This window comes from Lutjanus erythropterus, chromosome 22 (genome assembly GCF_056507025.1).
Source record: "Lutjanus erythropterus isolate fLutEry1 chromosome 22, fLutEry1.hap2, whole genome shotgun sequence".
In the NCBI taxonomy this organism is placed as follows: Eukaryota; Metazoa; Chordata; class Actinopteri; order Lutjaniformes; family Lutjanidae; genus Lutjanus; species Lutjanus erythropterus.
In genome coordinates this window covers 29,622,374-29,649,873 of record NC_139338.1, presented here as the reverse complement: position 1 = coordinate 29,649,873, position 27,500 = coordinate 29,622,374, and the positions used below count along the sequence as shown (strand labels likewise).

General features: G+C 41.6%; 4 protein-coding genes across 5 annotated transcripts in view; 1 reads left to right on the top strand and 3 right to left on the bottom strand.

The window, feature by feature from the left end:
* The window catches only part of tnpo3 (transportin 3), an 18,453-nt gene extending 15,470 nt beyond the window's left edge, over window positions 1-2,983 (bottom strand). The window contains exons 1-2 of one of the 2 annotated variants that reach the window (XM_084711019.1): window positions 2,708-2,983; window positions 962-1,162 (exon numbers count right to left, since the gene is read on the bottom strand). In XM_084711019.1, the coding sequence (XP_084567145.1) occupies window positions 962-1,162; window positions 2,708-2,827 (321 nt within the window). In that variant the 5' untranslated portion in view covers window positions 2,828-2,983. The remainder of the gene's footprint in view (window positions 1-961; window positions 1,163-2,707) is intronic. The other variant, XM_084711020.1, reaches the window with a different exon arrangement.
* Window positions 2,984-7,818: 4,835 nt separating this feature from the next.
* opn1sw1 (opsin 1 (cone pigments), short-wave-sensitive 1) lies at window positions 7,819-9,897 on the top strand. Its single transcript, XM_084711022.1, has 5 exons — window positions 7,819-8,202; window positions 8,774-8,942; window positions 9,013-9,178; window positions 9,264-9,503; window positions 9,638-9,897. The coding sequence occupies exons 1-5, from the start codon at window positions 7,863-7,865 to the stop codon at window positions 9,737-9,739; spliced, it is 1,017 nt and encodes a 338-aa protein (XP_084567148.1). The 5' UTR covers window positions 7,819-7,862; the 3' UTR covers window positions 9,740-9,897.
* Window positions 9,898-11,620: 1,723 nt separating this feature from the next.
* On the bottom strand, window positions 11,621-17,614 carry calua (calumenin a). Its single transcript, XM_084711523.1, has 6 exons — window positions 17,385-17,614; window positions 14,428-14,638; window positions 13,962-14,128; window positions 13,813-13,873; window positions 12,248-12,447; window positions 11,621-11,758 (listed from the first exon to the last, which is right to left on the bottom strand). The coding sequence occupies exons 1-6, from the start codon at window positions 17,601-17,603 to the stop codon at window positions 11,654-11,656; spliced, it is 963 nt and encodes a 320-aa protein (XP_084567649.1). The 5' UTR covers window positions 17,604-17,614; the 3' UTR covers window positions 11,621-11,653.
* A 5,692-nt stretch (window positions 17,615-23,306) lies between these two features.
* mical3b (microtubule associated monooxygenase, calponin and LIM domain containing 3b) overlaps window positions 23,307-27,500 on the bottom strand; it is a 35,751-nt gene continuing 31,557 nt past the window's right edge. The window contains exons 31-33 of the mRNA XM_084710762.1: window positions 26,442-26,541; window positions 26,260-26,333; window positions 23,307-23,599 (exon numbers count right to left, since the gene is read on the bottom strand). Of these exons, the coding sequence (XP_084566888.1) occupies window positions 23,415-23,599; window positions 26,260-26,333; window positions 26,442-26,541 (359 nt within the window). The 3' untranslated portion in view covers window positions 23,307-23,414. The remainder of the gene's footprint in view (window positions 23,600-26,259; window positions 26,334-26,441; window positions 26,542-27,500) is intronic.

Sequence of the window (27,500 nt, the reverse complement as noted above, 5' to 3'; positions counted from 1 at the left end):
TTTATTTCTCTCTCTGACAGAAAAACAGAAGTTCAGAGTTCACAGAGTTTCTTTAACTTGTCACAGCTGTCGATGTGATTTTATTGATCAGAAACAGTCAGAGCGTCTCTATTCTGCTTCCTGTTGTGTGTTAATGTAAGAACGTTCTGCCGCTGTCGACATTCTTCAGGTTGACAAACATCGCTGTGATGTTACGACAGAAACGCCTCAGTAACGTTGGTGAAAACCATTTTACAATCAAAGCAGAACAAAGTATAAGGAAAAGAAGAAGAAATCTTTACAGAGACATCACATAATAAAATCTACAAACTAAATATTGAAATATTTACTGGATAAAACTTACTACTTATATTTCCACATTTGTTATTCTTTCACAGATGTTTTTTTTTTTTTCATGGCGCTGCTCTGACGCCATACGACGCCACCACAACCCACAGATCAGGACAGTTTCAGATATTTACAAGATAAAAATATTCACATATTTACACGATGCAGGCTGTAATCAGTGCAGACTGCATCTCTCTGTACTGAAAATAAAAACACTGAAATGTGAGATTTTAACAATAATTTCTTTGGAGCCGTTTTGTTTGGTAACTGACATGTTTTGATTGGTGGAGCCTCAGACGGCACAATTAATCACATCATCATCAAAATATCAATATGACCAGGTGCAAAACATGATAATAATGAAGTCCTGTAGAGCTGCAGAGACTAAAAATCTTTTTTTGTGAAAAATGAAGATTGTGATGTAAAATTAATCATTACCTCCAACTATATGAGCGATCAGATTTTTACCGTGTGGCGCAGAGAGCTTCGTTTTTAATGATTCTGTTTGTGCTTCATTAATTAATGTTTCACTGAAAAAAATCTTGAATTGAAAAAAGAACAAAAAATGTATTTTGTATTTTATTAATGATGAATTCATTTTGATTGTTGACACATTCAGTTATCAGTAATGTACCTGTGTGACGATGATGGGGGACAGGTCTTTGAGGTTCTGGATGTGAGTCAGCAGGGAGTCTCGCAGTGCATTGTGGGTCTCAGGCGGCAGCTCATAGAAGGAGGTCTGAATCTTCATCTTCATGGTCTGAGCAGCAAAGTAACACGACTCCACGTCCTGTTTGAGCTGCAGCAGCTGGTCTGAGATCTCCCATGCATACATCTGCACAGGGACAGGAAGTGATGTCAGAGCTCGTGGTTACACCTGAGCAGCTTTTTACTCTGGCCGATCATCAATCACACACAAAGCTGTTTCTTCTTTAACCATCAGTTCATTTCAATGACAGTATGATCATTGGTTTTATGTCCTGATAGCTGTCATTTACATTTTATATTTCTTCTTTAAAAATATCATCTAAATTACCATTATTAATCAATTTATTAATCCTGTCACAACCTTGTCACTGAAAAATAAATCCAAATATGTGGAGCACACAAACGTACATTCAGACCCCAACAACTGTCACGTCATCATGGTTTTAATAGTTTTTTTTGTCAGCGAAAATGAAACTTATGATGCCAAAACAATCAATCCCACTAATCACAACATATATTGCAATTTCTGTTTCACTACACTGTGCAGCCCTGTTTAGTAACACACCAGTGTGTGAGTGGTTACCTGTGTGATAACAGTTACCTGTTCAGGTACAATACACTCTGTCTGTCCCGTCAGCACCTGTTTATGTGGATCCATCAGCTGTTAGAGTCCCATCAGGACCAAAACCAGATTCATCAGACAACAACCACAGCAGGTAACAGGCGTCAGTCTACACACCTGATGAAGCGACTCTGATTCATATAAGATCTCTGATCAGACAAGTGAACCCCAGTCCTGGCCCTGGTCTGTGCCCCACAATACCACGATCAGACTCAGGTCAGGTAGATCAGCACACCTGTCTGACCGTCATCCTTCATTCACTGAAAATATGTCTGAACCACCGACATGTCAAACTGACAGGACCACAGTCCAGCAGACTCTCTGCGATCATCTGGAACCGTGGAGAATTAAAAATGTGAACTTTTTGAATGGAGTTTGGTTGAAAGCGCCCATGTCCATTAACCACAGCAAGACATGAGTCTGCAGTCACTAACTTTAACTGCGTGACTACAGTTCCATGAAGTCACACACTGAAGTTTACTGTAGCAGTTAGCCTATGCATGCTAAAATGCTAACAGGGCTAGCTGTGTGCAGCAGACTGGGCCTACAGAACTACTCTGAGACTGGCCCACACAGAACCTCCACCAGAAAACACAATATTTTAGATTGTAAACATCATTGAACCCTAAACTCAATGTTTGTTATTCACTGACAACCATGCTAGCTTGCTAACAGACGCTAACCGGGCCTGTTTAACTCCTTTGAGACTGAAACACCCAGAACCTCCACGTGAATTAAACAGATTAGGACTTTCAGTGTGATTTAATTCAAACCTCGGTGTTGTGGTCACTGACAACATGCAGCTAATGAAGCTAACATGCAGCTAACACTGTGTTTCCATCCATTCATTTGGTTAGCTGCTCTTAGCTTAGCTGTGATGCTAGCGGCAGCTCCTCTGAGACTGCGCAGTTCGGCTCGCCTGTCCCGATTAAACCAGTTCCATGTTAGACCGGGTCCAGTTAGACCACATGAACCCGCCACAGACTCTCCTGTTCCCGCTCCTGTCCCCGCTCCGGTCCCCGGTGACTCCGGCCTCTCCCATTTTCTCACCGATCTCTGGAGCTCTCCGAGCCACACGGAGGCTCGCTCCTTCCCGGCCGGGTCCGGGTCGTGGTACAGGGCCTGGACGGCCTGGTAGACCATGGCAAGGCTCGGCTTGCCCCCCTCCATGGCTCAAGATCGACGCTGGATCAGGACTCGGATAAGGCAGAAAGTTCAGCAGCACGTCGGATCTGGATCAGTCCTAAACGGTCTGTGTGTCGACCGCCATCTCACAGGTTGCCCGCGTGCAACCACGACCCAGTCCCGACTGGAAACACAGAGAGGAACATTCGTTCCGCCCCGACTGCACCACCCAGAACTCCGTTAAAAAAAACAGTTTATTCTGTTTAAACAAAACTCAGTTAATAAAAAAACATTTAGTTTATTCTTTTTATACAGAACACCATCCAAACACATTGTCACATACATTTTCATTTGTTTATACAGAGTTCCATTAAAAACATTCAGTGTGATTTGTTTATTCAAAGCCTGTTTTCATTTCACAGCTGATGACAGACATAATTTAAAGTTTATTTATCTGAAGAACACAAAGGAACATTTCACCCTTCAGTTTATCACAGACATTCAACATAAACACATCTGGAGATACACGCTTTTCACTGGGTAGTAAATCTGAACTACCGATAATAATAAATAATAAAAATATTTAATCTGATGTCATGGAGTCGAAGGAGAAAGTTACATAAAACGTAAATATTCAAGTTAAGTACATTAAATTTGACAGTAACAGTACTTGTGTAAATGTACTTAGTTACTTTCCCCCTCTGGCTGCAGTAATGTCCTCGGGTCATTTTTCTGAGTGGAATTTGACAGAAGAAATCAGGACAAACAGACAAACACACTGAAATAAAAAAGTATTTTTCATCAAATTTAACCTGAAACAATCTTTAAATAAAAGCATATTTATTATCTGTACAGTTTTTATGTATTTAATGTCACGTACAAACAAATCTCACAGGTGCATGATGGTCCTTTAACTGTCCACCTGTGAACACCTGCATGGATCAAAAATATGTTAATAAACAACTTGATTACTCAAAAAATAAATGAATATGCCACTGGACAATATTAAAAATCAATGTGTTCTGGCGTCCGTCCCATGTGTGGAAGCTGTCTGTCCTCATCCTCTGTCTCTCTTCAGCTCTTCTATCAAATAAAGCCCAAAAATATAACTTAAAAATAAAAATAAATAAATGTGGTCTTTAATTAATGTATAAAATGTGACATAAATTGATAATTCTGTTTTAATTAATTTATTTGTATTAATTCACCTATTTATTTACTTTGCCATTTAATTTTCTATTTATTTATCTCTGCATTATTTCCCATTACATTTATTTTTCCAAACTTATTTATTTATATCTTTCTCTTTCTTATCTTTCTTTATTTTTGTTTTATTATGCAAATCGGATCATGCATCACAGGATCAATATTACACCTGTCGGTTGATTGACATCAGCGTGACATCACAGGATCAATATTACACCTGTCGGTTGATTGACATCAGCGTGACATCACAGGTCGACTGGGAAATTTACATGGACAACATCTCTATATGTATTTAAAATAAATAAATTCATAAATAAAATGGCAATTTAATTTTATCACATGAAGTTAATTAATGCCTAAATTTATTTTTAAATTACATTTTAGTGCATTTAATGGCATACAGATTTATTTATTGGATATTAGTTCTTCATTTTTTATTTTGGCAATTTGGGTCCTCCATACTCACCTGAAACATCAACAAGTCATAACACACATTTACTGTCCACATATAATATAATATAATATAATATAATATAAAACTGATGAATCTCCTGAAAGAAAAGTTTTATTTTGAAAAACCAGTGAGCTGAGTGTGTGGAGTTTGAGACCTTCAGACTGAGGTCGTATCATACCCATGATTCATCACACTCACAGCCTGGTTATGATACAACCCCTGTCCTGAAGATCAACCGTATGATCAGGATCAATCGATCATTATTGCTTTAATATCAGAACCATCAAACATCACCGCTGTCTTCTCACCGATCACTCTGTTGGAAATAAACCTGAGGAACCTCAGAACAGTTTTCAGTAAAGTCTTGAGTTTAAAGCTCTTTAAATGTGGTTTTGACGACCTGAAATCTTTAGTTCAGATTATTAATTTTCTTCTTTAGATCAACTTGAATCTTTGAGTTTTAGAACCGGACTCGTCCACAGTCAGCTGTGAACCCGTTCTGTTAATGTTCTGGTAACTGAAAATTAAAAGGTTCTAGTTGAAAATGTGAAATTATTAAACTGTTTAAAGTGAATAATTATGTTGAAATACAGAATTTGTTTTTATCTCAACAAAAGATTTCCTGGTCAGCAAAACTGTTTTTAGTTTATTTCAAAAGTTAAGAGTGAAGACGGTTGTCTTGAAAGAATGAAGTTTCTCAACTGTTTTTGTTTTACAGTGCAGAGAAGTTTATCATAAATTCAAAATGAAACAAAAACGAAGTTGTGTTAACACAAATACTGCAAATAAATGACGAAACAAACCTTTAATTTGTAGATTTGATTATTCAGCTGCTGAAGGTTTGAAGGTGAAGAGATGAAACGATGGATTGTAACAGTCAGAGGATCTTCTGACCGTCCAGGAGATGAAGTGATGGAGCGACGGAGGAGTGGAGGGTTTTAAAAAACAGCCAGAGCTTTGTGTCTTCATCCTCGTCCTCCTCGGATTAAGCCCTCATCATTTCAGACCAGTTTAGACCAGTTTAGAGCAGTTTAGAGCAGTTTAGAGCAGTTTAGAGCAGTTTAGTGGGAGTTGTGGGGTCCCTAATCTGATTTTGTGACCATGTTTGGAGGATTTGGAGGATTGAGGAGACGCTGACCTGCTCAGGTAAATCTGAAACATCCGGATTAAAACTGAAAACTCACAGCGTCTTAGAGGAGTTTATTCTGAAGACCAGCTGCTGCTCACAGACCCTAACCCAGCCTGACACGAAATATTCATTTTAAAATGACTTCATGGATTTAAAAATGATCTTATTGCTCCTCCAGTCTATGATGCATCCATAGCAACGCTATGTTCCTCACAACAACCGACCAATCAGAATCTAGCATTTAACAAAGCTGTGTGATAAAACTTTATAGATCTCATATATTCACGTCTCGTCTTCTTCAGCTGCTGTTCTGTTTAAGTACGTGAAGATATGGTTCCAATGTTCCACCTCGTTTTTCTCTTTTCCTGCCCACATGATCAGATTTTCATCATCGTCCAAACTGTTTGAATAAAATCATCAAAACATAAAGATCAGACGACGAAACATCTGGTGAAGAGAAGAAAAAAACATTTAATTCACACAAAGGTCAACTGTCTGTCTATTGATCTGTCTGTAATTAACGAGTGAATGATTGTTTAATTCTTTAATGAGCTGTTAATTAAAGGTTTAAATTGAGTTGTTTAAAGGTTAAACTGTTTAACCTACAGTCCCTCATGTTAACACAGTGTTTCTGTCCCTGGTCCTCAGAGGACGCTGTCCCGCATGTTTGAGATGTTTCTGCTCCAACACACCTGATTCACATGATCAGCTCGTCATCAATGATCGGCTCGTCATCAATGATCGGCTCGTCATCAATGATCGGCTCGTCATCAACGATCGGCTCGTCATCACTGATCGGCTCGTCATCAATGATCGGCTCGTCATCAATGATCAACTCGTCATCACTGATCGGCTTGTCATCAACGATCGGCTCGTCATCAACGATCGGCTCGTCATCACTGATCGGCTCGTCATCAATGATCGACTCGTCATCAACGATCAACTCGTCATCAACGATCAACTCGTCATCAATGATCGACTCGTCATCGAGTCTCTGCAGGAACCTGATGATGTGAACCAGGTGTGTCGGAGCAGAGACATGCAGGACAGTTTGTCTCTGAGGACCAGAGACAGAAACACTGTTTTAAAGGGTCGGTGGATTAAACTCTGAGAAATTTCCAGAACTTTAATATTTAATATTTAGTTTAGTTAAACTCAAACATATAAAGTCATTTTTTATTGGTGACATCATAGAGAACAAACAGAAATCACAGTGATGTCCAAACTACAGGAGCCACAAATGTTCCACATGTTCTCCTGATGCAGGAGAACCCAGCTAAAATCACATTATGATTTTTACCTACCACAGACACCAACACCATAATTCCAGTAGTTTGATGAAAATGTATTATTTTTCTTTACTTTAATGTTTTTAATGTCTAAACTGTCTCTGTGTCAAACAATTTAAAAATGTGTTAAATCTCAAACTAACCCCGATGATAACAGAGGTGTAAAAACGTGCGGTTATTATCATCTTTCTTTTAAAATGTATGTTTGTATAAAATGATGGCCCTTTAAAGTCGTGTCTCAAATTTCCATCCACTCATCCAATCAGCAGCTCCGTCTGTTTCAGGGTTTAATAACCTGAAGTTGTATCTTGTAAAACAGATTTGTCAGCAGAAGAGTTTAAACAAAAATTATCCAGAATGTTGACAATTAAATGCATTAATTTCCATTTCCACAAAAATGCTAAATCTTTGATCATTGTATTTCTTTCTCCTCCTCCTTCTGTATCTTATGCAATAAAAAAATAACTAAAACAAGAAGAGGGAAAAAGAAGGGAGATTGTGTTATTTAGATATATTTATATCTAATGTATTTATATATAGATACAGATATATTATCAAATATATTTACAGCTTGTCCCAGGGGTCCTGATCTTTGAGCAGGAAGTAAAAGTTTCACTCATTTATCATTTATTTCATGTTAAAATATCATGTTTTTAAATTAAACTGTTTTGGTTTTAATTTCTTTCCTTTTTCAGTTTCTGTCTGCAGCTTTTCTACATATTAAACAAAGTACAACTTTTAATTCCAAAATACTCTGTAGTTCTGTAATACTGTGTGTTTTTATAGGTATTTATTTGATCCGACATGAATCTGTGCTTCAGGCCGACCTGTAAACTCAGTAACCAGATTAGTGTGTCGTGCTGAAAACGTCTTCAGAAGGTAAATGTGCTCAAATCTTAATCCTAAAATGTGACGTGGTGGCAGTAAATCTTCAGTAAGTGGTTTATGATTTGTATATAAAGAGACTAAAGTCCTCCTCTGTGGTAGAAAGCTCAGGCCACGATGGGGAAACACTTCCACCTGTACGAGAACATTTCTAAGGTGAGTCCCTTCGAGGGGCCCCAGTACTACCTGGCCCCTCTGTGGGCCTTCCACCTGCAGACCGCCTTCATGGGCCTCGTCCTGTTCGCTGGAACTCCGTTAAACTTTATCGTTCTGCTTGTGACGTTCAAGTACAAGAAGCTTCGTGTCCCTCTCAACTACATCCTGGTCAACATCTCCGTGGCAGGCTTCGTCTTTGTCACCTTCTCCGTCAGCCAGGTGTTTGTTGCCACCATGAAGGGTTACTTCTTCCTGGGTCACACCTTGTGTGCCATGGAGTCCGCCATGGGATCAATAGCAGGTACACAATAACATCTATACACTGTATGTACAGTGACTTATTATCATCATGTATGTACAAACACTTCATCACTGTACTTCAGCAGAGTTCTCAGGTATCTGTACTTTACTCAAGTATTTGTTTTTCTGGTATTTGAACATAAATATGTGAACTTTCTCCTCCTCACATTTTCTAAACAGGCTTGTTACTTTAGTTTTAAAGACTCTGAGGCGAATTATTGATTATTTTTGTTTTGTATCATTGTACGACACTTTCTAACATCGAGACTGATGTCAACCTAAATGGACGGAACAATGAGACACAGAAAAGACGATTCACCGGTGGATCAGAGTGTATCACACAGGACAGATGGGACAAAAGACATAACAACACAAAAACAACGGAACAACACATGAAATAAAAAGGACATAAAGGCATCATGTAAACATGTTTTCTAATAGTTAAAGTTTATTTTAACGAAGATTTTGCAGATTTTTAATGAGACACCCAACTTTGATTCCAGAAATGTATTTTTACTACTTCAAGAAGAATTTCCAGAGATGTTAATGTTTGGTTCTTCTGTGGTTTTCAGGACTCGTGACGGCCTGGTCTCTGGCAGTCCTGTCTTTTGAGAGATACCTGGTGATCTGCAAACCATTTGGAGCTTTTAAATTCGGCAGTAACCACGCTCTGGCTGCTGTCGCCTTCACCTGGTTCATGGGCGTCAGCTGTGCCATCCCACCTTTTTTTGGCTGGAGCAGGTACGTACGCGTGCAGTGAACCCACCATGTTGTGCTCAGATACACCGAACCCATCGTGTGTTGTGTTCAGGTACATCCCAGAGGGTCTGGGCTGCTCCTGCGGACCTGACTGGTACACTCATAACGAGGAGTTTAACTGCAGCAGCTACACAAACTTCCTGATGGTGACGTGCTTCATCGCTCCACTCAGCATCATCATCTTCTCCTACTCCCAGCTGCTGGGCGCTCTGAGAGCCGTGAGTCCGAACCCTGCAGCTGGTCCTGGTTTACGCTCCCGGTTTGAAGCAGAAGTCTAAGGTCTTCCCTCTTTCTTGTGTTCAGGTGGCAGCCCAGCAAACGGAGTCCGTCTCCACCCAGAAGGCAGAGAAGGAGGTTTCCAGGATGATTATCGTCATGGTGGGATCCTTCATCACCTGTTACGGTCCGTATGCCCTCGCAGCTCTTTACTTTGCTTACTCATCAGACGAAAACAAAGATTATCGACTCGTCACCATCCCAGCGTTCTTCTCCAAGAGCTCGTGTGTCTATAACCCGCTGATCTATGCTTTCATGAACAAACAGGTGAGCGAGTTGAAACACAGGTGAGCGAGTAAACGTACGCAGACCTCAGAGGGTTTGATGACATCAGACCCGTTTGGTCTCATTAAATTGAGTTTTATTAATAAAATCCTGATCGTTGTTCTTCTTGTCATCAGTTTAACGGCTGCATCATGGAGACGGTGTTTGGGAAGAAAATGGATGAATCATCTGAAGTTTCTTCTAAGACAGAGACATCTTCAGTGTCCACAGTGTCTTAATGTCCTGAACAAAGTCAAAGTGAAGGACATTTAACACACAGGCATCTCATGTAAATACAAGCACTAATTATTTATTGTTCATGAGAACGTAGAACATCTTTGTTTAGATTGAAAGCAACAAAAAATCCAATAAAATATAATGAGTTGATTTGTTTAAATGACTGTCTGTGTCATTTTTCTACACTGAGTAAACTGGACTACAGCCCGTTTTAAATGAAACTTTAAAAATGAGATTGACTGTTGAGGATCATTTTAACATGTTACCAACGTCGTTACAAATCACAGCATCAGTTTCCAGGATCATGCAGACGACACCCAGGTATTTATATCTCAGAAAACTCCAATAACTGCAGTTCTGTCAGTGATCTGACTGCATGTCTGATACGAGTCTCTGGATGAATCAGAACTTCCTGCAGTTAAATCAAGATAAAACTGAAATCCTGGTCATTGGAACAAAAGAAGAAAGAAAGAAAGTGTCTGACCACCTGAAACTGTTTGCACTGAACACAAAGGAACCTCAGTGTTCTCATTGATCCACATTAGAAATGTAACTAAAGTATCATTCTGTCACCTGAGGAACATTACAAAGATCAGAACGTTTCTCTCGCTGACAGACAGAAAAACTAACATGTTTTTATCTCCAGTCGACTGAACCACTGTAACGTTCTTCTGTCCACTGTGTCGAAGAAAGACATCGGTCAGTTACAACCTGTGCAGAACGCAGCAGCACGTGTTCTGACAAAGACCAGACAGAGAACCCACATTACTCCAGTCCTACAAACATCACATTGGTTACCTGAATCGTTTTTAAATCACTGCATGGCCTCATCCCATCCTCTCTGTCTGACGTGGTCACGATGTACGTTCCTGCCAGGTTCCTCTAACCTCCTGATTGTTCCACAGGTTAGAACTAAAAGGCACGGAGAGGCTGCCTTTGCTTACTGTGGAACAAAACTGTGGAACAAAACTGTGGAACAAAACTGTGGAACACTCTGCCAGAGAGTCTGTTGAAACTTTCAAACAAAATCTTAAGACACATCTTTTTAAAACTGATTTCTCCTGAAGTGTTTTACCTGGTTTCACCTTCTCCTATATTACAGTTATAACTTTCATATTTTATTTTTATATATATTTTTTTTTTTCTCTTTATTGTTTGAATGTTTCAGTTTTCTTTTCTCTCTCCGTCTTCTGTTCAGCACTTTGTGTTGCATTTTATGCATGAATTGTGTTACATAAATAAAGTTATTATTATTATTATCATTATTATTATTATTATTATTATTATTATTATTATTATTATTATTATTATTAAGTTTCCTGGATGTACATAGGCACAAATTAAATTTGTATTTGTAAAATCTTCATGTTTTCTGTTTCACCATGTTTAATCTGAGGCTGATCAACATGGCGGCTCCCTCTAGTGTTCAAAGTGATAAGTTCAATAACATCATAGGCTGAGACAGTTCAAACTTTACAGATTTACTCAATAACACTTTGATCAAATCTCTCAAATTTACATGTTTAGAGTTTAAAAGTCATTTCACTGATTTTCAGCACATTTTTTCGTGCTCAGCCCGTCAGTCCTTATATTTTATATTTCTCCATTTATGGTCCACAAGTCAAATAAAACAGCAGCATTTCAACTTTAGTTTGTTTAAACTTTTTTATTTTTTATAAACAGACAGTAAAAGTCACTGACCATCTGTCTGCACACTGAAGACAAGTTTTAGTCGTAGAAAATGTTTCATTAAATCAAAGTTCTGAATAGTTTTTCACAGAACGTGTGACTGTGATCAGAAACAGACAAAAACTGTGAGAGAGAAACAACAGAACAACCTGATCATCCTGTGAATGTTTCTGTAGTTTGACAAAATAAATTAGTTTTTTTTAATGTTTTCTCTCTCTGCGGCGTCTCTAGAACTCATCGTGTAGAAGTAACGCCTCGCCGAAGTCTGTCACCTGACTGCCAACAAACACATCGTATTTCTCCAGGATTTCCTGTTTGGTCAGTTTTCCATCCTAAATGAGACACAAACAAACAAACAAACAAACAGGTGTTACACAGGTAAACAAGAACAAAGAGGAGCAGCACGTTCAACATATCCAGGATTTCTTCAGGTGATCAGAGGTTGAGTCTAAAGCCAGGATTTTCAGTGTCATGAATGTGTCACCATGGTAACGCTGATCATAGGACAGACGGACTTCATCATGTTTCAGTTTTATTGTTTATGTTGAACTCTGATCTGAATCTTCTCAGTAACCAAAAAGGTCCAGGCTGTCAGTCAACACCTGTCTGTCACCCTGCTGTCAACAGACGTGTCCCTGCTGTGCTGTGATTGGTCAGATGCTGTTCACGTGTAGACCAGGGAACCGTGTGTTGACTGAGCGTGCTCATAACCAGCTTTGTCAGGTTCAGTGAAGCCTGATCACCTTAAGATATCCTTGATGTGTTGAGCCACATCATGCAGCCTCCAGGTGTGAAACAGGTGCAGCAGGTGTGAGTCTCACCTGGTTGGCGTCGGACTCGTGCAGCAGATGTTTGGCTTCAGCTTCAGCGTGGTCATAATCTGCTGGGAGAATCCAGTCCAGAGTTTCTTCTTTGTCCATCTTCCCATCGTGGTTTTTGTCTCTGAACTCGTGAAACTGTTGACGTTCTGACTCCACCCACTCTGGATCGTCCTCGCCGTCCTCTGGTGTGTACATGTCACCTGCAGACCAGGTGAAGACGCCATTAAACACACCTGTAAACACTCACCTACAGTCTGCTGATACCATGTTTCCTCAGAGACAATCTGTGAGGTCACATGTCAGAACAGCATGTTTGTGTTGTGGTCATGTGATCAAAGTGTCACTTCCTCTAATATAGATCCATGATTCATGATCGATAAAGCTGATCAATCAGTTTCTAATCAACTGTTATGAATATGAGTTTTTCACTGCGTTCTGTACGTTGAGCAGTGACAGATAAACAATCAGCTGTTAATCAACCTGATCAGCCGCCAACAGTGATCAATTCAACTATTAAATTAAATTATTAATCAAACCAGTAACTAACAGTTTAATTAAACTCCATTTAAAAAATACGACATTTTAATTTTGTCTGTAAAAAGACAAAATGTTTCTATACAAACTTTATATTTTCATCACTCAGCTGTTCAGATTATATTAATCATGTTTGATCAGAACTTCAAGACGATTAAAATGTTTTATGATCACTGAACAGCTGATTGATTGAAGAGCTCTGTTGTTAATGAGAACGTTGACATGCAGCGTTTCTATTGGCTGAAGATGAAACATGATTGATGGTTTCAACAGAAAGAAACAAACTGAAAACAATAAAAGTAACGTGACGACCACCATAAAATATCTGGAACATCTGCATGTGTGTTGATTTTAAAAACAGATTTTTTATATCATTTATTGTTGAGGACTGGGACAAATCACGTAAATAAATAAATAAATAAATAAATAAATAAATAAATAAATAAAACCAACACTCCACCAATTCAAAGTCTGTATTGTTTGAGGATTTATGTAACTGGAATATTTGTAATTTATGAAATGTTTTTGTTTGTTTTAATGTTTTTAGTATCTAAACTGTTTCTGTGTCAGAAAACATGTTTGAAAATTCCTCTAAATGTCACAGAAACAGCTGCTGAGCAGAAACGTGCTTTTATAATCAGCGCGCTGGTAAACTTTCTGTTTTAAGACAAATTCATTCAATAATATTTCTATCAGATGACCAGAACATGTCGACTCTGTAGCTCTTTCAAAAATCAAAGATCAATAAGAATTATGGTTTAAAAATGTGTATTTTGATTCACATTAAGAGACACTTTAAAAAATAAAATGTCTGCTCACGACGCCGCCGCCGCGAGACGTCGACTTCAAAGTCAACGTCTACATTTAATAAAAATATGGAATCAGGAGAAAGTTGGAATGTGACGTTTGAAAAGATTTTGATCTTTAAAATATATTTTCGAGCACCACTGAAGACTAAAAATCAAAATACAGTTTTGTCTCGACTCTCCTGATTGGATGAAACAGAAACCGATGATGAAGGTGAATCTCACCGATGTACTCCTGCAGGTCGATCAGGCCGTCTCCGTTCTTGTCAATGTCCTCGATTGTCTCCTGTGATAGCGAGACAAGGAAACACATGATGTCAGTGACATCACATGGTTTCAGTGACATCACACAGCATCAGTGACATCACACTCACCTGCACCACGATGTCCTTCATGCGTTCATCTTCTTCAGGATGAAGAAACGCTGTGAACTCCGGTTTGTCTGCGATCAGGTCTCCGTTTCTGTCCGCCACACGGAAACGTCTCTCGTCCCTCGCCATCATGTGAGTGTAGTTATACTCTGTGTCCCCCTGAGGGTCCTCTGATGGAGGGGATCAATAACAACAGTGATCAGTGGATCAATAACAACAGTGATCAGTGGATCAATAACAACAGTGATCAGAGGATCAATAACCACACTGATCAGAGGATCAATAACAACAGTGATCAGAGGATCAATAACAGCAGTGATCAGAGGATCAATAACAACAGTGATCAGAGGATCAATAACCACACTGATCATATTTACTATAATTTGACTTGTGATGTGATTGACATCACTGATGTATTGATGAAGGAGATCAATCGGCATCATGAATGTTGGAGTGTTTCCATGGTTACCCAGGTAGCTGCCGTACGTGACGTTCTTGTACTCGTCCCAGCTGATCAGGCCGTCGTGGTCGAGGTCGAAGTCTGTCCACTGACGCTCCACGCTGTTGTAAACGTGTGTCTTCTGAGCGTCTTTGATCCAAACTTTCAGCTCGTCCTCGGAGACGAAGCCGTCGTTGTTCTTGTCTATTTTATCCACGATGATTCTGCAGAGACACAGATACTTTATGAAAACTAAAATCCTACAGACGAACGTTTCCTCATAGAAAATAAATCCTCACTGATACTAAACATTTATTGATCGTCTCCGCCAGCTGTCACGTCCCAAACTTGCCTTCACCACCAGGATTCCCTCGTCTCGTCTTTTTAAGATAAAAGCCTTTTGTTTGCAGATTGTCCCCGTCTGTCCCTGCAAAGCAAACCCTAACAGACGTCTCATTTCTTGACATATTTATTGTTGTTGGACAGAGACTTTTGTGTGATACATTGAAGCTGACGCTCCTGTGGACGTCAACACTGGAAGGTCATAAAATCTTCCAGTCCAGGTCCTCGGAGGACGTCTGTTCAATCTACAACCCCAAATCCAAAAGAGAGACTTTCTATAAAACATAAATCTGTCTTCAGCTGAAAATAGAGACGATATTTAATGTTCAAACTAATAAACTTTGTTGTTTTTTGAAAACTTTGTTACTTAATGAGTCCGAGTCTGAAATGGACTGAAGCAAAGTGGAAACATTTTCAGAAAAAGGAAAGTCCAGATTGTCCCTGACTTCAGCAGACAGCTGTGATGTTTGGACGGATTCAGAGAGACACATGCTGCCATCACTGACGTCTTCTTTAGAGACGTCCCTGATTATTTCAGAGAGACGATGCTGAGACACGTTGTGGACGTGTTCCAACAGCGTGTCTTCATAGTAAAAGAGTTCAGGTCCTAGACTGACCTGGACCTGCAGTCCAGACCTGGACCTGCAGTCCAGACCTGGACCTGCAGTCCAGACGTGTCTCCCATTGAAAATGTGTGGTGCATCATGAAGGACAAAACAGGACAACAGAGACTGTGGACTGTTGATCAGCTGAAGACGAATATCAAGAAAGAATGAGACAGAATTGACCTTTAAAACTTGAACAGTGACTGAGTGTCAGAAGAAAAGATGATGAGAAACACGATGACTGCAGATTCACTACAAACATTAAAATTGATCAGTCTGATCAATAAATATCTGATCTTTGTTCTGATTCTGATGAATGTTGGTGAAGAAGATTTTAGAAATCACTGCTTTCTGTTTTTATTTATGTTTTACACAATGTCCAAACTTTTTGGAGTCAAGAACAAGATGTTAAAAACTGAGCAGATATGTTCTCCATGACTGGTTCTCCATGACTGGTTCTCCATGACTGGTTCTCCATGACTGGTTCTCCATGACTGGTTCTCCATGACTGGTTCATATAAACATGTTGATTTTTCAACAGAAACATCAGAATCTGTTGAATCATTGTGTCACTAAATGATCCAAACTGAAGAATTTAAATAAACTTAAACAAACGTGTCACTCTGTGTTTAACTCAAACAGCCAGACCTACAAGAACCACAAGAACCAGAAGAACCAGAAGAACCAGTTCAGGAGGTTTAAACTGGGAAGGAACCAGGAAACATGAAGCAGCAGGTTTCCAGTTAAGAGGAAGACACTCCTGCAGTCGTGTTAGAGAACAGTTCTACCTGCAGTCGTGTTAGAGAACAGTTCTACCTGCAGTCGTGTTAGAGAACAGTTCTACCTGCAGTCGTGTTAGAGAACAGTTCTACCTGCAGTCGTGTTAGAGAACAGTTCTACCTGCAGTCGTGTTAGAGAACAGTTCTACCTGCAGTCGTGTTAGAGAACAGTTCTCTTCATGTGTCTTTACTTAAACCCTGTCAAATGTGTTTGTCTCCTCTGAACTGCGGACGGTTAAACTGACCCCAGCCTGTGTTTGCAGGACGGTTAAACTGACCCCAGCCTGTGTTTGCAGGACGGTTAAACTGACCCCAGCCTGTGTTTGCAGGACGGTTAAACTGACCCCAGCCTGTGTTTGCAGGACGGTTAAACTGACCCCAGCCTGTGTTTGCAGGACGGTTAAACTGACCCCAGCCTGTGTTTGCGGGACGGTTAAACTGACCCCAGCCTGCGTTTGCGGGACGGTTAAACTGACCCCAGCCTGTGTTTGCGGGACGGTTAAACTGACCCCAGCCTGCGTTTGCGGGACGGTTAAACTGACCCCAGCCTGCGTTTGCGGACGGTTAAACTGACCCCAGCCTGCGTTTGCGGGACGGTTAAACTGACCCCAGCCTGAGTTTGCAGGACGGTTAAACTGACCCCAGCCTGCGTTTGTAGGACGGTTAAACTGACCCCAGCCTGCGTTTGTAGGACGGTTAAACTGACCCCAGCCTGCGTTTGCGGGACGGTTAAACTGACCCCAGCCTGCGTTTGTAGGACGGTTAAACTGACCCCAGCCTGCGTTTGCAGGACGGTTAAACTGACCCCGGCCTGCGTTTGCAGGACGGTTAAACTGACCCCAGCCTGCGTTTGCGGACGGTTAATCTGACCCCGGCCTGCGTTTGTAGGACGGTTAAACTGACCCCAGCCTGCGTTTGCAGGACGGTTAAACTGACCCCGGCCTGCGTTTGCAGGACGGTTAAACTGACCCCAGCCTGCGTTTGCAGGACGGTTAAACTGACCCCAGCCTGCGTTTGCGGGACGGTTAAACTGACCCCGGCCTGCGTTTGCAGGACGGTTAAACTGACCCCAGCCTGTGTTTGCGGGACGGTTAAACTGACCCCGGCCTGCGTTTGCGGACGGTTAAACTGACCCCAGCCTGCGTTTGCGGGACGGTTAAACTGACCCCGGCCTGCGTTTGCAGGACGGTTAAACTGACCCCAGCCTGCGTTTGCAGGACGGTTAAACTGACCCCAGCCTGCGTTTGCAGGACGGTTAAACTGACCCCAGCCTGCGTTTGCTCTCATCTGGTGGCAGCTGGTCGAATGTCTTGGCCTCGTCTTCACCGAGAAAAGCTTCGTGGTCGTAGTCGTAGTTTTTGTCATCGTCGTGCTCGACGTGGCTCAGAGGCTGATCGTGAACTCGACTCTTCTTCTCTGTTGGTTTGCTGCTGCCGGAGACGACGCAGAGAACGAAACACATCAGCAAAGGGCGGAGCATCGTGACAGGAAGTCTGCAACAGAGACGTTAAAATGAAACGTCAAACTGCTGAAGGAGAAACAAACTTTTTTAAATTAAAAAAAAATCAATTAATTCTCTAACAGTTTTGTCGATTGAAAAACAATTCCGTATTTTTGAACCTATTTTTTCAATTCTTCCCTGTGATGATTATTGTTTTCATTGATTAATCTGTTGATCATTTTCTCCATTAATGAATTAGTTGTTTGGTCAATAAAATGTCTAATAAATATTGATAAAATATTAATCATTGATATTGATTTCCCAAACTCCAGCAGGACGTCCTCAAATGTCCAGTAATCAGAGAATCTAGTAACACTTTATAATAAATCAATGCCTAATAATCATTATTAACGTACAACTTATATAATATGAATATAATATAGAATATATGGACGTTGGAGCAAATCACAGTTTGTGGACAATAATTTCTCTAAAATAAAGATTTGAAAAAAATGTTTTTCTCCAGCTGTGAATTTCATAATATACATTATATTATATTATATTATATTATATTATATTATATTATATTATATGTTCATTAGTTCATGAACAATAAATGTTAGACACATTCATGAACCAAATCTAATGCTTATTAGAGCATTAATGAACTTATAATAAGTGATATGATTATGCAGCTTGAGGACAGTTGAGACGTCTGTCCCTCCATCATGGAACATCTGGATCAATCATGGAACATCTGGATCAATCATGGAACATCTGGATCAATCATGGAACATCTGGATCTCATAAATGTTCCTTTAAATGTGACAAAAACCGACACAGATGTTCTGAAGACGATGTCACACATTTCAAACTGTGCTCAGATCAGTCAAACTGTCATATTTAACATCTTGCTGTAAATTATCTGCACAACATTTTCTGTTTTGCTGAGTGTTGATCAAACGTCACCAAACATTTAACAAAAGAGCGGTGCATCATGGGTAACTGTCACATCTGTAAAGGTACGTCCTGATACCTGCTGTCACCCAGACGACGACTGATCTGTGGTCAGAGTTGATTAATATCTTCTTCTATAATGAAATATTGATTTGTGTGATAAGAGCTCATCAGTGTTTATGATAGAGACTTTCAGAGCTGCAATAATTCATCAATTAAAAACTGACTATTGATTTAATTAACTACTTGGTTAAGTGATTATTTTTTTTCAGTTTCTTAAATGTGAATATTTCCTGGTTTCTTTCGTCTCTGATAATAAACTGAACATCTTCGACTTTAATGGAGGAAAAGATCAGCAGATTAATTAGCAATAAAATTAATGTTTACCTGCAGCCTGATGACGTGAACTTTCTGAGAAGATGGTGAAAGTTCAAAACTAATCAAAGCTTTCGTTTATTGATTTTAATCTGGTCATTATTCCCTCATAACTGTTTAAATAACGGTTTTATTTCCTCGTATTTTAATATTAAATAATAATTATTAAAGTCAGATCCATGAAGATAAACCCGCTCATCCTCAGAAGTGATCGATGTGATAGATCGATTATTCTTACCTGTGAGTGACTGCAGCAGCTGCTTCACCTGAGTCTTGTCTTCTTCTGTGGTGTCTGACCGTGTCGGTGTGTTTCTCTTGTCTCTGCAGACCATCACACACTCCTGCCTCACACAAACGTTTCCGCGCTGTCACAGCCAATCAGCTGCCGCCTGGACCACTTATGCCGGTCGGATTGGTCCACTTCAGCAAGGGCTCGTGTTCGGTTAATGACGTCAGAGGGCTGGGTCACCGTACTCGCTTGTCATTGGCTGTTGGCCATGTGCGAACCAATGGCAGCGGCAGGAGACGAAGCGCGAGGAGGAGCGTGTGAGCGGCGTCCTGCCACGTCCTCACATGTCAGGAGACAAACTGGTTCGAGCAGATCCGGTTTAAAGACCAATATTGTCTTAATATAAAGTGTCAACTGCGTTCTGCCACGTCCTCAGATAGAAATCAATCAATGTCTGTAGGCGAGATCAATATGTTCACTTAAAACTGAAGTTAGTTCAAAATCAGAAAGAACACAATTATTCATACAGTACAGACACAGTACAGACACACACACACAGTACAGACACACACAGTACAGATACACACACACACACACACACAGTACAGATACACACACACACACACAGTACAGACACACACACACACACAGTACAGACACACAGACACAGTACAGACACACACACACACACACACAGAGTACAGACACACACACACACACAGTACAGACACACAGACACAGTACAGACACACACACACACACAGTACAGACACACACACACACACACACACACAGTACAGACACACACACACACACAGTACAGACACACACACACACACACACACAGTACAGACACACACACACACACACACACACACACAGTACAGACACACACACACACACACACAGTACAGATACAGATACACACACACACACACACAGTACAGACACACACACACACACACATACACACAGTACAGATACACACACACACACACACACACACACACACAGTACAGACACACACACACACACAGTACAGATACACACACACACACACACACACACACAGTGCAGACACACACACACACACACAGTACAGACACATACAATACAATACAGACACACACACACACACAGCACAGACACACACACAGTACAGACACACACACAAACAGTACAGATACACACACACAGTACAGACACACACAGTACAGACACACACACAAACAGTACAGATACACACACACAGTACAGACACACACAGTACAGACACATACAGTACAGTACAGACACACACACACAGTACAGACACACACACACAGTACACACACACACAGTACAGACACACACAGTACAGACACATACAGTACAGTACAGACACACACACACAGTACACACACACACAGTACAGACACACACAGTACAGACACATACAGTACAGACACATACAGTACAGTACAGACACACACACAGTACAGACACACACACACAGTACAGACACACACACACAGTACACACACACACAGTACAGACACACACAGTACAGACACACACAGTACAGTACAGACACACACACACAGTACAGACACACACACACAGTACACACACACACAGTACAGACACACACACACAGTACACACACACACAGTACACACACACACAGTACAGACACACACACACACACACAGTACAGACACACACACACAGTACACACACACACAGTACAGACACACACACACAGTACAGACACACACACACACACACAGTACAGACACACACACACAGTACACACACACACAGTACAGACACACACACACAGTACACACACACACAGTACAGACACACACAGTACAGTCACACAGTGAGGTCAGTGATTCTCTGTCTGTATCTGGTCTGTTGACTTTCTTCTTCAGCAGGATGTTTTTCCTTCGTATTGATCCTCCTGTGAAGCTGCGTGTGGAGGAGACTGTTGTTAATGACAACACAAACGAACGTGATGGTTAATGACATCATCACCAACCAGATGTCTTATAAAATGAAACAGCTGTATAAAGACGTAAAACAGGAGAGTCTGTGTTTGTCTGAGAGAAACTTTCAGAGCTTCTCACAGCAGAGTGAACAGGTGAGGGAGGAGAGGAGGACAGACTGATCACTAATCAATCACTGATACCGTCGACCTCTCAGACTGATTAAAAAAATAAAACACAGGGGTACAACAGATATTTTGCCAAAAAGTTCTAAGAAAACATGAAAGCTGCTACCGAACTCTCGTCTTTTTAACCCAATAGGAAAAGTGAAGACGACCTTTTCGTTTTGGACGTCTGACGGTAAAATGATGATGAACACGTTTCCATCATCACCTGCAACATCTGCCTGTTATGTAAAAAGATCAATGACAGCAGTTAAGTGACAAATATTGGATACTGTGGATACAGTTACAAATCTAAGGGTAGTACTCCGACCCAGTTAGCTTATTGATTTTCTATACTATTCAATGTAAGTCTCAATATTAATATTGTGATATATGAAGTAAAAGAGAGACTCACTGCTGCAGTTTGTTCCTCTGCTGCTGCATCTGATCACAAAACACAGACAAACAACAATCAATACGTGGATTGATCTCTGCTCATTCATAATGTGAAGACATTTTTAAACAGCAATCATTAAAGCCAGCTGTCAGGAGTAAAAAGTACAACGTGTAGTAGTATGCAGACTAATATGTAGTATTAAGTAACAGAAAGTACCTCAAAACTGCACTTCAATACTGAACTATAGTAACTCTTCAAACCAAATACAACCAATCACAAATCAATACAAAATCAATCATGACATGTGGCAGTGACAGAAGTGTTCAAAGTGATCAAACAGCTCCCCCTGCCAGCTGTGATCAGAACTACAACACTCTGATTGATCAATAATCTGTAAGTCTGACAAATCAGATTCACTCACCTGATTATGATGACATCACCATGGACGCTTCCTGTAGTCATTGACCTTTCTGTCATCTTCATCATCATCATCATCGTCATCATCATCATCATCATCATCATCATCATCAGGTCATTGAACATGTCACATTCAAACAGAGCACACAGTATTGATTTTTGATCAATCAATAATTGATTTATTATAATATAAAGTCAGAAGGCTGTTTATTGTTCAGAGCAGTAGAGTTATATTAATAACCACCAGGTCACATGACTTGAACCAGCAGCAGGGTTAATAAACAGTTATTGATCAGGTGATCAGGTGAGATAAGGCTGACAGGTGAAGTTTGATAGAACTGATCAGCAGCTGATTGATGAGTTATTGGCACAAATATCAGTTTTACTTTAATAAACTTTAAAACACAACAATTCAACAAACATGAAGGTGAAACTATCAATAAACCACCAGGGGGTGCTGAGGAGCCTCCACACACCTGATCAATACTTATTTAACCACTTAATCTGTGTTATTTGTGCAGAAACTGGACGAGTTTAAAGCAGTTTACATTTCAACACGCTGATGAATAGTGAATACTGTAGAATTATTTGTATATACTGTATATACTGGCCGTTCCCAAACACTGGGTCGTGACCCTCAGGTGGGCTACAGGAGATTTTATTTGGGTCATCGAAGGCTGCAGACCTCTGACTGATACTAGCTAACTACCAGCTACCAGCTAACTGTCTGTCTGTAACCCATTTGGCAGCTTGTTTACAGTTTAACACACATCTCTTTTATAACAGTGGACTGTGGAGGACATGATGTCATACCACAAGTGTCCACGGGGACAAACAGGAAGAGACGCTCTATTATGACTGTGAGGTGTTTGAGTTCACATGGCAGCTGTCACTTAGGTGTGGAGGCCAATCACAGGCCATTAGCATCATTAACATAATTAGCTAAGATGTAGTTTCATTATCCAGAATACAAACTGCAAACAGATGCAGCAGATATGGAATTAATTTATTGGCCGATTAGCAATCAAGCTAGTTAGCTTGTTATCTGACAGGAAATGAGATGCACTGATGGACGGTTGTGGCTAAGTAGCATGTTAGCATTTAGCAAGAATAGTTAGCCAAATCGTCCAACATCATCCAGCACTGACTGTTTCAGGAGGACCTGAAGAAGAAGAAGAAGAAGAAGAAGAAGAAGAAGAAGAAGAAGAAGAAGAAGAAGAAGAAGAGTTTGGGTCCACATCTCAGAGCAACTGCTGAAGGGTTCTTTTGGTTCTCATGGAGTCACAGTAACTGGTGTCAATGGTTTGATATCAACATCAATGGAGACCAGTTGAGACCAGTTCAGGTCCAGCTGAGTCCAAGTCCTCTGGTCATCATGATCTCTTCCAGATCCTGGTCCTCCTGTCTCTCCTGAAGTCTCTGTTCCTCCAGCAGGGACACCAGAGAGTCTCTCTGCTCCACCACCTCCAACATCTCCTCTAGGATCAGACGCTCCTCCATCAGCTCCCACTCCTCTTTCAGGTGGTCTGCAATCGCACCAGGACAGACCAGAGAACAGGACAGACCGGGACAGACCAGGGAGCAGGACAGACCGGGACAGACCAGGGAGCAGGACAGACCGGGACAGACCGGAACAGACCAGGGAGCAGGACAGACCGGGACAGACCGGAACAGACCAGGGAGCGGGACAGACCAGGACAGACCAGAGAACAGGACAGACCAGGACAGACCAGAGAACAGGACAGACCGGGACAGACCAGGGAGCAGGACAGACCAGGACAGACCAGAGAACAGGACAGACCAGGACAGACCGGAACAGACCAGGGAGCAGGACAGACCAGAGAACAGGACAGACCAGGACAGACCAGGGAGCAGGACAGACCAGGACAGACCAGAGAACAGGACAGAACAGGACAGACCAGAGAACAGGACAGACCGGGACAGACCAGGGAGCGGGACAGACCAGGACAGACCAGAGAACAGGACAGACCAGGACAGACCAGAGAACAGGACAGACCAGGACAGGACACAGACAGGACAGACCAGGGAGCAGGACAGACAGGGACAGACCGGGACAGACCAGGGAGCAGGACAGACCAGAGAACAGGACAGACCGGAACAGACCAGGGAGCAGGACAGACCGGGACAGACCAGGACAGACCGGAACAGACCAGGGAGCAGGACAGGACACAGACAGGACAGACCAGGGAGCAGGACAGGACACAGACAGGACAGACCGGGACAGACCAGGGAGCAGGACAGACCAGAGAACAGGACAGACCAGGACAGACCAGGGAGCAGGACAGACCGGAACAGACCAGGGAGCAGGACAGACCAGGACAGACCGGAACAGACCAGGGAGCAGGACAGGACACAGACAGGACAGACCGGGACAGACCAGGGAGCAGGACAGACCAGAGAACAGGACAGACCAGGACAGACCAGGGAGCAGGACAGACCGGAACAGACCAGGGAGCAGGACAGACCAGGACAGACCGGAACAGACCAGGGAGCAGGACAGGACACAGACAGGACAGACCGGGACAGACCAGGGAGCAGGACAGACCAGGGAGCAGGACAGACCAGGACAGACCGGAACAGACCAGGGAGCAGGACAGGACACAGACAGGACAGACCAGGGAGCAGGACAGGACACAGACAGGACAGACCAGGACAGACCAGGGAGCAGGACAGACCAGAGAACAGGACAGACCAGGACAGACCAGGGAGCAGGACAGACCGGAACAGACCAGAGAACAGGACAGGACACAGACAGGACAGACCAGGACACAAAGGGTTAATAGTCACAGAAGTAAATATTAAATTGTTTTAATATCACATCACATCATATAGAATAAATTATATGTTGAAAACAAAGTCATTAAAGGTTCAATATGTCTGAATATTGTTTAGTTTTCATGTTTTAATCTCTGTGTGTGAACAGTTTGTAACGTAACTGACACTGTCTGTTGTCTCTAACAGTCTGTGGACTCACTCCTGTGTAACAAAGCTAATGTTAGCTTAGAGACACTAACGTCAACAAACAACCTGCATATTGTTATATTGTGGTTTTAGCTGGTTAATGTTAGCTAATGGTAGCTCACTTCCTGTACAGATGAAATGCTACCGAGCTAATATCAAAATACTGTCTTGTTCGTCTGTTTCCCAGTAAGAGTTGGCAAGTTTGGTCCCTGGTGGATCAACGGTCAACTTTGTCCTCTCCTGTTTCCTGTCCTCAAATCTGCTCTGTGCTCAACTCGTCAGGGCTGAAAAGAAAAACACATTTTGAAGATGATTTAAACAGACACACACACACACACACACACACACACACACACACACACACACACACACACATACACACACACACACACACATATACAGTCATATCTGATGTTAGCTAACGCTAGCAAACCTTTTGTAAATATCAAAACAAAACATCTTGCAACTACTAGCCAGCTAATTGATTTGCTAGTTAATGAATTGTGTAGATTAGCTAACTAGTTAACTTGTTTTTTTTACATTCATAATCACATATAACTAGCTAGCTAACAATTTATGTAGATTAGCTAGCTAATTAGCTAGTGTTTTTAACATCAGCTACCAAATGTTTGGTTTTGATGTTTTTGACAGACGGTTTGCCAACATTAGCTACCCTCACGTGACTATTTGTATTTCAAAAGTACCTTCTGAACGCGACATGAAGGGGGGCGTTCAAATGGGCTCATCTCGTAAACACGAGCGCGTTTGAACGGTATTTTGTCACATTTGAAGTATCTGTCTCTTTTTCAGGTCGTCGTCCAAAGACGTGTTTGAACGATCTTCAAAACATGTTTTTCTTTTCAACACAGACGAGTCGAGCACAGAGCTGATCTGATGACAGGAAACAGGAACGGAGGACGTCGATCTGTGGGGTACAAAGCTAGCTCAACTGTCATTGGTGCACAGAGTGAAAATGGGCGGGACATCCAGACTCAGGGTTGATCTGACTGTCAGCTAACGTTACACATAGAAATATTATTCTAAATATGATGCCATTAATCTTTCTGCCTCTGCGGGACTGATGGTGACCTGCAGCCGTCCTGCTGGTCTCAGTTTGTCCTCTCTGATGTCTCTTTATATTAAACGATGATTTAAATCAGAGACACTAAGTATCTGTCTGTGTGTCCATCAGTGTCTCAGTTACCGTCCACAGCCATCCTCTCTCTGAGCTCCTGCTGCAGGCGACTCTGTCGGTCCTCCAGCTCCAACTCCCGAGCACTGAAACACAGCACAGACCCGAGACCTGAGACCTGAGACCTGGATCAACACAGACCTGATTCAGGTCCTGACAGAAACCTGAACCTGCTGCTGAGATCAGATACTCACAAGATCATGAGTTCAGACTCGTATCGAACCAGAGAGTTCTTCTGCTGAACCAACTGGAACCACTGCTGCATCAGAGCTGGATTATCCAGTTTACCCAGTCCTACAGAGAGACAGACAGGTCAGAGACAGACAGGTCAGAGAGACAGACAGGTCAGAGACAGACAGGTCAGAGAGACAGACAGGTCAGAGACAGACAGACAGGTCAGAGAGACAGACAGGTCAGAGACAGACAGACAGGTCAGAGACAGACAGACAGGTCAGAGAGACAGACAGGTCAGAGACAGACAGGTCAGAGAGACAGACAGGTCAGAGACAGACAGGTCAGAGATAGACAGACAGGTCAGAGAGACAGACAGGTCAGAGACAGACAGACAGGTCAGAGACAGACAGGTCAGAGATAGACAGACAGGTCAGAGAGACAGACAGGTCAGAGACAGACAGACAGGTCAGAGAGACAGACAGGTCAGAGACAGACAGGTCAGAGACAGACAGACAGGTCAGAGAGACAGACAGGTCAGAGAGACAGACAAACAGGTCAGAGAGACAGACAGACAGGTCAGAGAGACAGACAGGTCAGAGACAGACAGGTCAGAGACAGACAGACAGGTCAGAGAGACAGACAGAGGATCAGGGTCAGTTCACTCAAAATATTAACATAAAACAACTACGTATATTCTGTCCCTTCAGTATCTGTTGGTTCTGGTCTGTACAGAACAGTAGAACTTCCTGTATAGAACAATCTTCAAAACAAACAGTTAATCTCAAATATAACCAATTAACCTTCAAAATAAAAGTTAGCCTTCAAAATAAAAGTAAGCCCTCAAAATATCTAAAATATCCTTTAAAATAATTATACATATCATCCATCACAGCATTACTCAGATGTTGTCCAGTAAAGTATTACTTTAGAGTACTACAGTGTAGTATTTGTACTTTAGAGCAGTGTTCAATTCGATTCACATGATCAGGTTGTTATCAGGTTTCTGCAGAGGCTTGATGACGAGCCGATCATTGATGACGAGCCGATCATCGATGATGAGCCGATCGTCGATGACGAGC